The sequence below is a fragment of the Mobula birostris genome, chromosome 6 (genome assembly GCF_030028105.1).
Source record: "Mobula birostris isolate sMobBir1 chromosome 6, sMobBir1.hap1, whole genome shotgun sequence".
NCBI lineage: Eukaryota > Metazoa > Chordata > Chondrichthyes > Myliobatiformes > Myliobatidae > Mobula > Mobula birostris.
Window position 1 is genome coordinate 12,084,802 of NC_092375.1, and position 16,290 is coordinate 12,101,091.

Below are 16,290 nucleotides of genomic sequence, written 5' to 3' on the forward strand. Positions count from 1 at the left end.
GTTTGGCACTGCTATAGTTTAGTGTATAAAGCTAGCTGTTTTGGAAAGGAAGAAACTCCACCAGTGATAATATTTGAATTGGCATTGAGCAATGTTTCTCTAGATGGCTCCTTGATGCTCATTTGATCTGCAAGAAAGGTTTTTAATTTTGCTGGAAGTATTTTGGTTAGCCTTGGTGCATCCGGCCAGGTCCAAAATTTGGCAAGTAACTGCACTCTTCCCCCTTTGATTTGAACACTTGCTGTTTGTCCCTCCTCCTTTCAGGGTTAGGGGCAATAGTGCAAAGGATATGCTGGCATTGGAAAGGGTCCAGAGGAGGTTCATGAGAATGATTCCACCAATAAAATGGTAAACATATGAGAAATGTTTGATAGTTCTGGGTCTGTACCCACTAGAGTTTTGAAAAATGGGAAGGGATCATGTTAGAACCTATCAAGTGTTGAAAGGCCTAGATAGAGTAGAGAGGATGTTTTCTGTGGAGGGAGGTCTAGGATGAGAGGGCATGGCGTCAGAATAGAAGATGACCCTTTAGAACAGAGGTGAGAAGGAATTTCTTCAGCCAGAGGGTGGTGAATCTGTCGAATTCATTGCCACAAACAGCTGTGGAAGCCAAGTCATTGGGTATAAGTTGATAGATTCTTGATAAGTGAGGGCATCAAAAGTTATGGGGAGAAGATAGGAGAATGGGATTTATAGGGATAATATAACAGCCATGATGGAATGGAATGGCCTAATTCTGCTCCTATGTCTTGTGGTCTTTGGTCTCACTCATTCATAACAGTGTAGCCAGATCTCCATGTAGTCAGATCTGTAGCATTTTGTGCCAAGTTCTTTAGGTTTGTATTTCTCAGTTACTTTCTGGGCAAGCACAAGTCGGAGTCTGATGTCTGCGAGTTCAGTGGAGGCTGGAGGTCTGGTTTGCCCTGGGGTTGCGGGACAGTCTGTGAGTGAGGGAATGCATGGGAGGGAGTAAAGGGGCTTATTTTGCTGCTGCTGTTCTGATGAGTAACATGCTTCGCACAAGAGATTCTGCAGATGCTGCAAATCCATAGTAATAAATACAAATCGCAGAGGGAACTCTGTATGTCAGGCAGTATGTATGGAAAGGATTAAAGAGTCAACATTTTGGGCTGAGGCCCTTCATCAGGACTGGAAAGGAACGGGCAAGAAGCCAGAATGAGACGGTGGGGGAAGGTGGAAGGAGTACAAGTTAGGTGACAGGCAAAACCAGGCACTTTACCAAGCTAAGCCTGATGAAGGGTCTCGGCCCGAAACGTCGACTGTACCTCTTCCTAGAGATGCTGACTGGCCTGCTGCATTCACCAACAACTTTGATGTGTGTTGCTTGAAATTCCAGCATCTGAAGATTTCCTCGTGTTTGCACATCCTTGGGTTATGTTGGTTGTTAAAACAAACAACACATTTCACTCTGTTTTGGCGTATGTGATTTTATTTTTAAAAAATTAATCTGAATTATTGTCTGCCTATGATCCCAGTCAGATTTCAGAAACATTCAGGCACTGATCTGAAATCTCAAACTGGTAACTGGTGTTCAGCACATGGAAAGATTTGTGTGTGTTTAGCATACATAGTGTTGACTGATATGAAGGACACCAGCTGATCCTTGTGGTTGGGGAAAATGGCTCTTCAGAGGCCTCTGGGGATTTTTCTATCACATAAAGGGAGCTTCAGAAGCCGAAAAGGTCAAGCATTTCTGGTGTGGAGGATGATACAGATAATTACAAGAAGCAGTGAAGTTGTTAGTACTCATCCTTTTTTTTTAAAAAAACAAAGACTAGGCAAATTAGAATCCTCCATTTTAGTTAGGCATGAAGTGCAACACTAAACAAAGTTAAACTTATCCATGTAATGACACTACAGAAAAAGTATTTCATAAATTGTCGAGAGCATATAATCCAGATTCGCTGAACATCTTTCACAGACATGAAGTTGCAGTCATAAGCAGATTTAAGAATGGTTAAGGAGTGACCAGATTGAGGGCTTAGCTGAGGAAAATAGTGATTACGGAAAATATTGAACCAGTCTTCGCTGGTAATGGGGAATTATTTATTTAGCGACACACCGCAAAGTAGGCCCTTCCGCCCCAACGACTCCCGACAAGCCCTATTCGCCCTGACCTAATCATCTGATAATTACAATGACCAATTAACCTACCCAATGTATCTTTGACTGTGGGGGAGGAAGCCAGAGGACCCAGAGAAATTCCATGGTGAGGACATACAGAGACTCGTTACAACACGGTGCTGGAGTTTAACTCCAAACTCCAGAAACGCCCCAAACCCTAATAACGTGATGCTAACCGTGACACTTCCATGGTACATTGAACTGGAAGGACTGCCACGGAATAGACTTGCATTCTTCAGAGTTTAATGTAGTTGACTAAGAGCTGACAGCATCTAAAACAAAATAGTTTAGTTCAGGAACAATTATTACCCCTCAGCCATCAGGCTCTTGAACCAGAGGGTCAACTTCACTCAATTTCACGTGCCCCATCACTGAAATGTTCCCACAATCTATGGACTCACTTTCAAGGACTCTTCATCTCATTTTCTCGATATTTATTGTTTATTTATTATTTCTTTTTTTTTCCTTTTGTATTTGCACTTGGATTGCTTCCTGTCCTGTTGGGTGTGGTCTTTCATTGATTCTATTATGGTACTTGGATTTACTGAGTATGCCCGTAAGAAAACTAATCTCAGGGTTATATTTGGTGACATATATGTACTTGGATAATAAATTTACTTTGAACTTTGGACATGCTTTGATGAAGAATTATTTTTAAGAATATGTATAGAACTAAAGTCTGAGCATGAGTGGTTAGCTAAAAATGTGGCAGCGTTGACACAGACAGCCAAAGAACCTGTTCCTCTGCTGTGCAACTCTGACTCAAGAGTACAAATGAGGATTTTCCTTTTTACTTATCTTTAGAATTATCTACCCTTACAACTGGATACTGATTATCAGGTATGCTTTGGGCGAGTAGTGAAAATGTTAAGGGAATTGTGCAAGAGATTCGCTGATACTCAAATTGGCCATTATTGAATGGTGAAGCAGATTGCTCTTGTATCTTGCTCTTAAGCTGGCAAACCATTTGTGAATAGAAATTCAAAACAATCATTATTTAAAGAAAAAATCGGGATAGGGCAAAATGGTGTGTCCTATTGTGTGCAGTTTTGGGCACCTACCTACAGGAAAGATGTAAATAAGGTTGAAGGAGTACAGAGAAAATTTACAAGGATGTCGTCTGGACTGGAAGATCTGAGTTATAAGGAAGATTGAATAGGTTAGGACTGTGTTCTTCAGAATGTACAAGACTGAGGGGCGATTTGATAGAAGTATGCAAAATTATGAGGTGTATATACAAGCTTTTTCCACTGGGGTTGGGTGAGACTACAACTAGAGGTTATGGGTTAAAGGTGACATGTTTAAAAGGAAAAGGGGAGGAACTTCTTCACTCAGACCCGCCTGCGCATTTCTTGATTTCAATTTCAACATTAAGAGAAATTTAGGTAGGTACTGTACGTGAATGGGAGGGAAATGGAAGGCTATGGTCCGGGACTAGGCAGTTTAAACAGTTTGACACTGATTAGATAAGCCAAAGAGCCTGTTTCTTTGCTGTGGTAGTTTCCTATACCCATATTTATGATGGCTACCTTTTAGAATCCTATATCACAAATGTAGCTTTACCATAGATCAATTAATGAGACTTAAATGTGGTTCATATTGACCTGGAATATGAACAGGAGAATATATTAGTTAGGTTGTTTGATAGAGAATGATCACTTTGGCACAGGAGCAGAATTAGACCGTTTGACCCTTCGAGTCTTCTCCGCCACTCCATCATGGCTGATTTATTATCCCTCACACCCCATTCCCCATTTAATAGGGCAATTTGATGTACAGAGCCTGCTGGAGATGTTTAGGTTGGAACTGTATTAATTCAAAAGAACCTTTTTTCACTTTTAAATTGAATCTAAGGTGACCTTATTATAATATGACCTGAAGCGACTCAATTATGACAGTGAACATGATTGTATTTTATTTTTAGTAAATTGACTAGAATACATAATTTCCCTCAGAATAAATAATTTTTAGTTCCATCGATTTTCAGATGTATCTAGCCGACCAAATCAATTCTGCCCAAAGAGCACTTGTCACTAACAATTTGAGTTAAAGATTAGAGGTGCTTCCAAGTATGTCAAATGCCAGCATGGTGTAAAGGATTCAATGACAATAAAAACTGCAGATTCAACAACGTTGAGACTGAAATGTTAGCTGAATCAGATCTAAAGCTTTTTTTAACGCTTGTCTTTTGTTTTTGTCTCCTAGGTTTATCCAGACTTGCAGATCACCAATGTCGTTGAGGCTAACCAACCTCTCACCATCCAGAATTGGTGCAAGAAGGGACGTAAACAATGTAAAGGCCACCCACACATCGTGGTTCCTTACAGATGTTTGGGTAGGTGCTCCTCTTGTTGACTTCATGGAATATAATCATGTAACTATGTATAATTATGTGTGTGTACACCTACTGGCCACTTTATTAGGTACACCTGAACACCTGCTTGTTAATGCAAATATCTAATGAACCAATCCTGTGACAGCAACTCAATGCATAATAGCATGCAGTCTTGGTCAAGAGGTTCAGTTATTGTACAGACCAAACATTAGAATGGGGAAGAAATGTGATCTGAGTGACCTTGGCCATGGAATGTTTGTTGGTGCCAGACAGGGTGGTTTGAGTATTTCAGAAACTGCTGATCTCCTTGGATTTTCATGGAGAACAGTCTCTGGAATTTAGAGAATGGTACGAAAAACAAAAAAAAACATCCAGTGAGTAGCAGTTCTACGTGTGAAAACATCTTGTTAAGGTGTTTGTCAAGAGAGGTCGGGGAAAATGGCCAGGCTGCTTCAAGCCGACAGGAAGGTGACAGCAACTCAAATAACTATACATTACAATAGTGGTGTGCAGAGGAACATCTCTGAATGCACAACACATCAAACCTTGCAGTGGATGGACTGCAGCAGCAGAAGATCACACTAGGTTCCACTCCTGTGTGTATGCATATTAGTACCACCTAAAGTAACGTTTAAATCAATATTATGTCTTGAACTTCCAAACACAATAAAACATAACATCTCAGCCTGAAGTGATGACAGTTTACTCTTTTTCATAGATGCTGCCTGGCCTGCTGAGCTCCTCCAGCATTTTGTGTGTGTTGAGTGTAAATTTAATTTCCATTGCACTAATCTCAGTACTCCATTGTCAGGGTTTTACACACATGACCACTGTGTTCCTGTTCTTAGTCTCTTTGTGAACCCAACAGTTTTAGTTGTTTTATTTTAGTTTAATAGGGATGGTTTTGGGAACAGAGAGGAGAGTTAGCAGTCAGAATATGGTTTAGGGGCAGGGTTGTGGAGGAGTTCAAAGTCAGGCCAGAATCTAGGCCTCCGCTCCATGTTCAGAAGCCAGTGAAGTGGACTTGTGAAGAAGGACTGCCATGTTTGGATGTTGGGACATCAGACCAGGGAGAACGAGGGCTGATAGTGCCCCCCCCCCCCCCGTCAGCAAATTGACGGCAGGTTTAGAACTGGAGTTGCATGAGGGCAGGGGGCATAAGGGTCGTTGGCCCCCTAGGTATGCAAATTGGCGAGTCTGAAGTGTGGGGCCTGAAATTTGGGGTCCTCTTGCAGTGACTTCATTCGTCATCGTCCCCGAGTTCTGGGATTGAAGCTCGAAGGTCAATCGGAAGTCAAGGCCCAATGGCCAGAACCCTGAGTCTGTAAGTCCACTGGAGCAGGGGTCCCCAACCTTTTTTACACTGCAGACCTGTTTATTATTGACAATATTCTTGCGGACTGGCCAACCTGGCGGGGGGGGGGCGTGGGTAAGGTTGCCAACGGACAAGAGTAGCAGTCAAATACGTCGTGTTTACCCTGAGAAAGACTACTATGACCATGAAGTCTTGCGCGGGCACCAGTGCGCGTGCGTGACTTGCGCATGCGTGTACGTGCCATTTTTTTTTTTACAAATCATTTTTGGCTATTCTGTTCGGGGGGGGGATTAATCACGATCGGAATATAGGTGATAAGTGGCTAATACATTCAATTTTGTTTCTAAAAGGGTTTATCTAACAAATTTAATATTAAACACACAGCGCATATTTTCCTCGCATGAATATAGTTATAGTCAATTATCAGGGGAGGACAGGGGAGCTTGAAGTAAGTGGTGAAATGAACTTCCAGTAGAAGTGGTAGAGGCAGGTTCGATATTATTACTTAAAGAAAAATTGGATAGGTATATGGACAGGAAAGGAATGGAGGGTTATAGGCTGAGTGCTGGTTGGTGGGACGAGGTGAGAGTAGCGTTCGGCACGGACTAGAAGGGCAGAGATGGCCTGTTTCCGTGCTGTAATTGTTATATGGTTATATAAGTCAATAGCATCATAACGTTTTAAGTAACATTTGGATATTAAACACGCAGCACATATTTTCCCCGTATGAACATATAAAATCATTGCAACACACCAATATCGCTGAATCAATGGGAACCCTGGGCTTGTTTTCCTGCAACAAGACGGTGCCATCGAGGGGTGATGGGAGACAGCGATACTCGGATGGGTTCCTTATGTCCAGTCTATTCTGCAATTTAGTTTTCGTTGCATTCATTACAGAGATATGTTGGAAATGGAAGCAACGTTTTCAGTGCTTTTGTGGCTATCTCAGGATATTCGCCCTTGACTTTGATCCAGAATGCCGGCAGAGATGTTATGTCAAACATGCTTTTAAGGCTGCCATCAGTTGCAAGCTCGAGGAGTTGATCTCCTTCCCGCGCTGACATGGATGACGCGCGGGTAATGACCTCGCGTGCGTTCAGGCTCAATAGTGGGCCTGACAGGGAATGAGGAAAGGTGCAGCTGACTCATATCGCCAAATCATATCGTTTCCTCGCGGCCCGGTAGCACATGCTCTGCGGCCCGGTGGTTGGGGACCCTGCACTGGAGAAGTCAAAGGCCCAGTGTCCGCTGGATGCCTGGAGATGGCTTGTCCTGGGTTTGAGGACTGTACGTGCGTGGATGGGTGGGAGGAAGAGATGGGACTTGCTTTGCTGTTGTGTTGTTTGTTGTCTTTTGTGTTGTTCTGATGAACATTGTAACCCTGCTATTTTGGCACTGGAATGTGTGGTGACATTTGCGGGATGTCTCCAGCACATCCTTGGGTTGTGTTGGTTGTTAACGCAGACAACAAATTTCGATGTACATTTGATAAATAAAACTGAATCTCGTTCTTCCTCTCTCCTCCCCTGCATCTCACTGACACTCTCTGACATGGAGTTCTTCTCTGCCTCACCAAAGAGCATCAGTTTGTTCCATTACATTCCAAAGTGAGCGTGTTGGTTTTTCACTGAGTGCAGATAGCTTATGACTCAGCTGAACTTGTTGCTACATATCAGTAGGGAAAACAAGTTGTAAGAGTAAATGTGGGAGGAATTGAGTAAGACTTCCTCTTTAAGATTATTATCCTTATTACATTGCCCTCCCACAGGCAACTGCTTGAGCTTGAGTCCTCTGAGCTTGTAGCTTTACACTTTAGTTGTTTCAGGTTCCCTTGAGATCCTGCAAGAGGACTCGGGAGTAGATTCCTGATCGTAGTACTACACCCTGATCGGCATGCCGGAGAGGTACAAAAATTCAAATTCAGTGCAGTGGAATGCACAAACCTTAGTGAAGTGCTGTAGTATCCAGAGGGTCCAGACGTGGTCCACAAGAATGATGCTCGGAATTAAAGGGTTAACGTATCAGGAGCATTTGATGGCTCTGGTTCTGTACTCGCCGGAATTTAGAGGAAGAGTAGTGGGGGAAGGGTGGTGGATATCTCATTGAAACCTATAGCATATTGAAAAGCCTAGTGTGGACATTGAGAGGATGTTCCCTATTGTGGGGGGAGTGTAGGACCAGAGGGGCATAGCCTCACAATACAATTGGCGTCAGAGATGAGGAAGTATTACTTTAGCCTGAAGCTGGTGAGTCTGTGGAACTTATTGCGGTGGAGGACAAGCTATTGAGTGTATTTTCTCCCAGCTACTCTGGACCCTTTCCATTTCACTTACGGCTCGAATCGATCCACTGACGATGCCATAGCCTCTGCCCTCCTTTTCCACCTGGAAAATGGGGTCTCATATGCCAGGCTGCTGTTTGTAGACTTCATTTCAGCATTTAACTCCATCAAACCCCAGAAACTGGTGGGGAAGCTGTCCTTGGTGGCTCTCAACACCTCCCAATGTAACTGGATCCTGGACTTCTTAACAGAAAGGCCACGGTCAGTCCTATTACGTTGAGCACTGTCTGTGTGCTCAGCTCACAGCTGTTCACGCTGCTGACTTATGACTGTGTCACAGGATTCAGCTCAAACCGTGTCATCAAGTTTGCAGATGACACACCAGTGAATGGGCCTCATCAACGATGATGAGTCGGAGGACAGAGAGGAAGTGGGGCAGCTGCTGGACTGGTGTGAGAAGAATAACCTAAGTTTGAATATAGCGAAGACCAAAGAAATAATTGAATGGAAAATCCTATAGAAGGTAGTGGATTCGGCCCAGTACACCTCGGGGAAAGTCCTCCCAACCATTGAGCACATCTCCATGAAAAGTTGCTGTAGAAAAGCAGCACCTATCATCAAAGATTCTCATCACCCTGACCACGCTCTCTTCTCGGTGCTGCCATCAGGTCGAAGGTACAGGAGCCTCAGGACTCGCACCACCAGGTTCAAGACAGTTACTGCCCCTCAACCATCAGGCTCTTGAACAAAAGAGGATCTCACACTCATTTACAGACTCCTTTATCTTGCTATTTCATGCTGGTTTTTTATTGCTATTTATTCATTATCTGCATTTGCACACTTTGTTTACAGTTAACAGTTCCAGATGTTTACAGTTACGGTTCTATAGATTTGCTAAGTATGCCCACAGAAAAAGAATCCCGGGGTTGTATGTGGTGACGTGTATGTACTCTGATAATAAATTTTACTTTGAATTTTGAACTTTTTTTGATCGTGGAGCGTGCAGATTAACCTTCCCACTCTGCGTATACACAGTTCCTCCATAGAGAGAGTGAATTGCACTAAGTTCCTGGGTGTTCACGTAATAGATGAATTGAAATGATAACTCACTATCACCTCCCTGCACAAGAAGGCACAGCGATGTCTCCACTTCCTAAGGAGATTGAGGCAAGTGAGGCTCCCCTCCACCCCTCCCCTCAACTGAATTTTACAGGAGGAGCACCCCTGAGAGCATCCTGGCAAGCTGTATCTCCATCTGATATGGGAGCAGCTGAGCGTCAGACCAGAAAGGACTGTGAGAACAGCTGGGAGGATCAGAGTGGTGTCCCTACCATCCATCAGGGACAATTATCGGGAGCGTGGCATACACAGGGCCCTTAGCATTATTAAGGATCCCAACCATCTTTGACTTTCTCCATCAGGCAGGAGACTCCGATGCATAAAAACAAGAATGGTCAGGATGAGAAACAGTTTCTTCCCTCAGGCCATGAGGGTCCTGAACTCCCTGCCACAGCACATTCAAAGTGTCACTGGATAATCTGTTCTGAACCCTACAATATTTAATTTATGCACTTTATGCATAATTCATCTGTAGAATTTATCCTTACTTGCCTAAGTTATTCTGTGTTATATATGTGCTTTACACCCTGGTCCAGAGAAATGTTGTTTCATTTGACACTATACAGGCCAGTGATGTTGTGAGGATGGAACTGGACTCTCTGATGGTGGTGTCTGAAAAGAGAATTCTGTCCAAGTTGCATGCCATCTTGGACAATGTCTCCCATCCACTACATAATGTACTGGTTGGGCACAGGAGTACATTCAGCCAGAGACTCATTCCACCGAGATGCAACACAGAGCGTCATAGGAAGTCATTCCTGCCTGTGGCCATCAAACTTTACAACTCCTCCCTTGGAGGGTCAGACACCCTGAGCCAATAGGCTGGTCCTGGACTTATTTCCTGGCAGAATTTACATATTGCTATTTACTTATTTATGGTTTTATCACTATTTAATTATTTAAGGTGCAACTGTAATGAAAACCAATTTCCCCCGGGATCAATAAAGTATGACTAAGTAGTTAAATGACAATAGACTTGACTTGATATTTAAAGCGGAGGTTGACAGGTTCTTGATTAGTAAAAGTGTGAAAGGTTACGGGGAGAAGGCAGGAGGTTGGGTTTGAGAGGGATAATAAATCAGCCGTGATGAAATGGCAACGCGGTTACGATGGCTGAATGGCCTAATTCTTCTCCCATGTGTTATGGTCTTATCCCTCTGTACCACTTGAAAAGAATCATCTGTGAAGACTTGAGTTGTGCTGGAGCTGTGTGGTGCAAGTGCTCACTTGCACACTAAGCTCCAATATAACTCAGTCTTTTGTCCTAAGGCTTAGTGCCACTCCCACAGTCATACTCAGGTATCAATGGTCCAGGGTGGGAGCACTAGTCATTGCGTGAGTGAGCAACAGGCAGAAGCACCAGGTGTAGATCAAAGATCATTTCTGCATCAGATTTGGCAAGCAGCATTCTGGCAGCAAACCTCATTTCCTATGTCATAATTGAGAGCTGCACCTTCTTGTGTCAGTATTTAATGTTGAGCGCACATATAAACATTAATTGCTGTACTTTATGGCAATAATAAAATCCACCCTGTCTTTAAAAACAGTGAAAAACACACAACCAAAACTGTTTGCTCTAAAGATATCCCAAGGAATTCAAATTTAGGAAGTGAACAACATCGGAAGATTTTGTTTTGACTAACTATAATTCCGTGGATTCTACCATTTCTCTCAAATCTTCTGTCATCTGTACAAATAAAAGGCCATTTAAAGTCCAGGATCTCCCTTTTCTGTTTCTTTCCTCCTACCATCATCTTCATCTTCTTAAACCCATCATCCCTCCTGCAATTTGCCAGCAGTCCTCAGTCCTGGACCAAAGGTTGAGTGGCCCTGTGGCTACCACTTTCACCACACAACTTTGTGTCTTTGAGGCAAAGATTCTTCCTCTCCTAGGGATCAGGTATTTGGAACTTCAGTTGGAGTTTCCGTGGCATAGGGTTTTTATGGGATGTGGTCACTAGCCCCGTGTCCAACCCTCCTTTCACAGCCGGGCTTGAGACTGTCCATGGCAGAGTTCCTAGATACCACACAGTAGGAGAAATGTTCTTGTTTGTGTACCTTGAGGTGAACTTCAGGGACCTCATGCAAAAGAGCAGCTGGTACTTTTCTCCTTCCACTTTCCTGGCCCTAATTTTTTTGAGCTAATTCAGACCTTGATTGGGTCACCAGCATATTCCTTCTGAAGTGTATTATCATGCATTTTATGATGCCATCCTTGCAGATTTTCTTTGGTGTCTTCTCGAAAACTATGTGCTAACTTGGCCCGGAATGTTTTTGTTCCAGATTGATATAGCCAGACCTCGGGAAGAGGTTGTCGAAGTGGAAGTATGTTTTCTGCCCAATGCAAGTGAGCTTCCGTGTTCTATTGTGCGAGCTTGCAAAAAAGCATTTGGCTTGAAGCTAGCCAGGCCCGAGGGTCATATTAATCAGCATTGTGAAGTTCCTCTAATTGTATTCTGTTGCTCCCTCCCATATTTTCTGGATGCAAGTGATTTCTGTGTTATATTTTAAAACAAGTTTCAGTAAAGTATGCAATAGACCAGTTTTAAGTTGCCTTTAATCAATTGCAAGATTGGGGTTCAATTCCCGCTGTTGTCTGTGAGGAGTTTGTACGATCTCCCTGTGACTGCTCCTGTTTCTTCCCACATTACAAAGATATATGTGTTAGGGTTAGTATGTTGTGGGCATGCAGTAAAGCACGGCAACACTGCGGAGTGCCCGCAGCACATCTTCGGACTGCGTCACTTGTTGACGCAAGCAATGCATTTTACTGTATGTTTCAATGTGCAAACGTAAGAAAATAAAGCTAATCTTTAATCAAAGCTGGCCCATTTCTATAATTTTTTTCTTAACACAAAATTCTTTTGCAGATTGTTATAAAATGCATTTTTAATTTTATGGCATGATGCAAACAAAAATTAGCTCTAAAGATAAATTCATAAAAATAGTGTAATTTTCAGGATAATTTGTGTCCAAAATGTGAACTGCATCTTAACAGCTGGATGCATGAATAATTAGGGTTTTGAAATATTTCAGTGAATCTAATTAATTGAACACACTCTGCCCCCATCATTTTGTGCTTTCGGGTCGTATTGATTTCTTAATTTCATAATTGCATTGGTGTTTGACTACCTATTAAGGTGAGATTTCAAGACTGTGTGTGAATGTGGTGCATATAGTCGTCCCCCCCCCACCCTGCCCACCTGCTGTATTGCCTTTACGTTGACTGTGTGTACCCTACGAGGGATGAACCGGCCGTGATGCTGTGTTTCCCGCAGAAATAGCCAGAGCGCCAGGTGATCTGTGGTGCCTTGAAGCACCAGAGCTCCAGCCTTTACACAAGAGCAGATGCTGGAAATCTTAAGCAACACACACAGAACGCTGGAGGAACACAGCGTGTCAGACAGCATCTGTGGAGGGTAATAAACAGTCAATATTTTGGGCTGAGACCCTTCAGCAGGACTGGAAAGGAAGGGGGAAGAAGCCAGAATAAAAAGATGAGGAGGGGAAGGAGTACAAGTTAGGTGAAACGAGGTGACGGGGAAGGCAGGTGAGTGGCAGACAGGTGGATGAAGTAAGAAGCTAGGAGGGGATAGGCGGAAGAGGTAAAGGGCTGAAGAAGGGAATCTGGTAGGAGAGAAGTGTGGACTGTGGGAGAAAGGGAAGAAAGGGGGTAACCAGAGGGTGGTGATGGGCAGGTGAGAAGAAGAGAAGGGAAGATAGGGTAAAAAGAATAGGGAATGGAAAAAGGGAGAAGTGGGAGGAAGGGGGGATGATAATAGGCTATTAAAGAAATCGGTGTTCATGCCATTAGGTTGGAAGCTACCCAGACAGACTGAGATGTTGCTCCTCCAACCTGAGTCTAGCTTTATCGTGGCTATAGATGCGGCCATGGACAGACATGTCAGAATGAAAATGGGAAGTTGATTTGAAATGAGTAGCCACTGGGAGATCCTGCCTTTTGTGGCGGACAGAGGAGAGGTGCTCAACGAAACGTGGCTTTCAGAGGTAAAATAAAGAAAAATATTGTTTTAGAAGCATCTCCTTCACAGCCAGCACAATGTTTTTTTGGAACAAATTATTGTATTTAAATACACAGGAAACAGATTGATTAATGTAAATAAATTAATAGTACACAATCTAGGGCAAGCCCGCAAAATGTGTCATGTTCACATTCTCTGACAGTATTGGAGAATATCAAGTCAATGCCAGCTCTATTAATTCCATATCCCCATTTATTAATCTGTCTCTTTAGTGTGCCCATCAGCTCTACCCTGACTCCCACCTTGGGCATTTTACGGTGGCCAATTAATATGCCAACCAGCATATTTTTGGCATGTGGCAGAACCCCGAGGAAACGTAAGCAGTCATATGGAGGGAACTGGAAAGTGAACCCAGTTTGAGGCGACAGTACCAGCTGCTGTGTCACTTTCTTGCTGCTTCGGCATTGACGTAGCTTGGATGTGAAAACGATGTTCCCAGTCTACATCTTGGCTTCTGCCCACAATGCAGCAGTTGTGTCAGACTGGGCCACAGGCAGAAATATTAACCTCACTATCAAGTGCATTGTAAACAGTTGGAGAATGGAAATGGGCCCTACTTGTGCACACTGACCAAATTACCTACCTGTGCTAATCCCATCTTGGAATAGAGTAAACTTCTTGTATTTCTCATAATTTACCTTTTACTATGCTGGCTTGTATTTTTATATGACATACATATTTAATTGTTGTGAATTTTCCAATAAATGTATTTTTCTAGAAGCTTCCTAGTTTTCATGCATCAGTTGTCATGCCACTTGAGTTTGGGTGTTTCGTAAATTATTTGTTATCATGAAATGTCATGTTAACTTTTTGTTTGAACTAGTTTTTGGTATAAGGCAACAGCGACTTCTTTGTTTTTTATCCTTGTTTCATTCTTCCTTCTTATTTCAGTTCATGAGTGGTCATAACCACCAATTTATGCCTCATTCTTGACCTCCGAAGAAACTCTGGATTACAAAACCACCAGATCCAACACCATAAGGGTGTAAGAGAGAGGACTATAATTAGGCAATTCATTCCACTGGATCTTCTCCACCATTCAATCGTGGCTGACTACCATGGCCACTGTGATGTGGTTATCCCAATGCTATTACAGCTTGGGGCATTCCAGAGTTCAAGTCCAGCACTGTTTTGTGAGGAGTCTCTGTACGCCCTCCCGTGGGACGTGCGGGTTTTCCCCGGGTGCTCTGGTTTCCTCCCCCTATCCCGAGGCAGACAGTTAGCGAGTCGTGTACGTGTTATGTTGGTGGCGGAAGCGACGTGCCACTTTGGGCCGCCTGGCACAATCCTTGCTGTTGCGTTTTGATGCAATCAACACACTTCACTGTATGTTTCGATGTACACGTGACTAATAAAGCTAATCTCATTAATCTAATTTAATCTTTGAATTGAAGAACAGACCATTGAACTAAAATTGCAATGAATGTTATTACCCCAAAACTATGAATACAAATGTATAGTGGTCCTGCTCATTAGTGTTACTGTTCTTGCTGGCCTACTTTCAATCCTGATGCACGGTACCAGGCCAAAAAACAAATCCCTCTCCCCAAGTGGTAACTACGCTTAAAAATACTGATTGGATCTATAAAATGAGAGCATTGAGCATAGTGCGGACTGTTCCCTGTTAATTTAATCTTGATTGTGGACCACCAAACACACAGATGCAAAAAAGATCAGCAGAAAGTATACAAAGTAGGGAAGTTGTGTCTTCTTTGAACTCACATGCAGCCCTGTACATCTCCTACTACAGATCCCTCCTCTCAACCCCCCCCCCCCAGCCCAGGCAGACCAACTCAAGGGGCAACTCACCCCATCCTATAGGTAGATGTACAGTAATATGGTGCTCTGGAACAGTCGCTCCCCAAGTAGGCCAGGCAAAAACCTTCCCTGTGTTTTTTTAACCCTTTTTTACTGTAGCCCCAGAACTTGCTTCCAGTCTCCTTTGGTCTGTATTGTACTTGAACATAGAACAGTACAGGCCCTTTCAGACATCCCACCCTGCAAAAACTCATTGCAGGGAGGTAGCTCCATCAATTTGCGGGAGACTCCCGGAACTTTCGGGAGAGGTGGGATGTCTGCAATAGAGTAGCTCCTTAGCAGCTAGCCAGCTAGTTTAAATAACGTTAGCTATGCTAATGAACGAATGGCACCTGTTAAACTCACCTCAACATGTCTTTTACATTTTAACCCACCATGGGCAATAGAAAAGTCACTGTTGCAAACAGTGCAGCAAGCAACACTGTCATTATTTTGACCCCTATTAGGCAGGGGTACACTTTAGTGTAGTCTGGGGTGATGTACGTTTCATATTTTCTTTTTTTGGAACACTCACTCTTGCTCTCTCGCTCGTGGTCGCTCTCTCTCGCGCTTGCTTTCTCGCTCTTGCTCTCTCTCGCTCTCGCACTGTCTCTTGTGGTCGCTCACTCGCGCTTGCTTTCTTGCTCTCGCTCTCGTTCTCTCGCACGCGCTTGCTCTCTCTCTCACTCTTGCACTCTCTCATGGTTGCTCACTTGCGCTTGATTTCTTGCTCTTGCTCTTGTTCTCTCTCGCTCTTGCTCTCTCTCGCTCTCGCACTGTCTCTTGTCGCTCACTCGCGCTTGCTTTCTTGCTCTCGCTCTCTCGCTCTCGCTCGCTGTCTCGCGCTTAATGTCTTGCTCTTGCGCTCACTCTCTCGCTCTTTCTCGCGTGTTCTCTCACGCTCACTCTCAAACAAATCAATTTCCGGGACATTGTATATAATTTGCGGGCATCAGGGAGCCACTATTAATATGCGGGAGACTCATGAAACTTCCGGGAGAGGTGGGATGTCTGCCCTTTGGTGCACAATGCTGTGCCGACATTTTAATCCACTGCGAGATTAATCTATCCCTTCCCTCCCACATAGCCCTCCATTTTTCTTTCATCTGTATAGCTATCTAAGAATCTCTTGAAAGTCCCTAATATGTCTGCCTCAACCACTATATCTGGCAGTGTTCCATAGACCTACTTTTGGCTCTTGCTTTGGCTTTATCTGCCGCCTCTTCCCAGGTTCCATTATTGAAGTTATTTT

At 43.5% G+C, this 16,290-nt stretch overlaps 1 protein-coding gene across 4 annotated transcripts in view; it reads left to right on the plus strand.

The window, feature by feature from the left end:
- The window catches only part of appa (amyloid beta (A4) precursor protein a), a 216,980-nt gene that overhangs the window by 86,559 nt on the left and 114,131 nt on the right, over positions 1-16,290 (plus strand). For all 4 annotated transcript variants that reach the window (XM_072259874.1, XM_072259876.1, XM_072259872.1 and 1 more), the window contains exon 3: positions 4,351-4,480. In XM_072259874.1, coding sequence (XP_072115975.1) covers positions 4,351-4,480 — 130 coding nt within the window. The remainder of the gene's footprint in view (positions 1-4,350; positions 4,481-16,290) is intronic.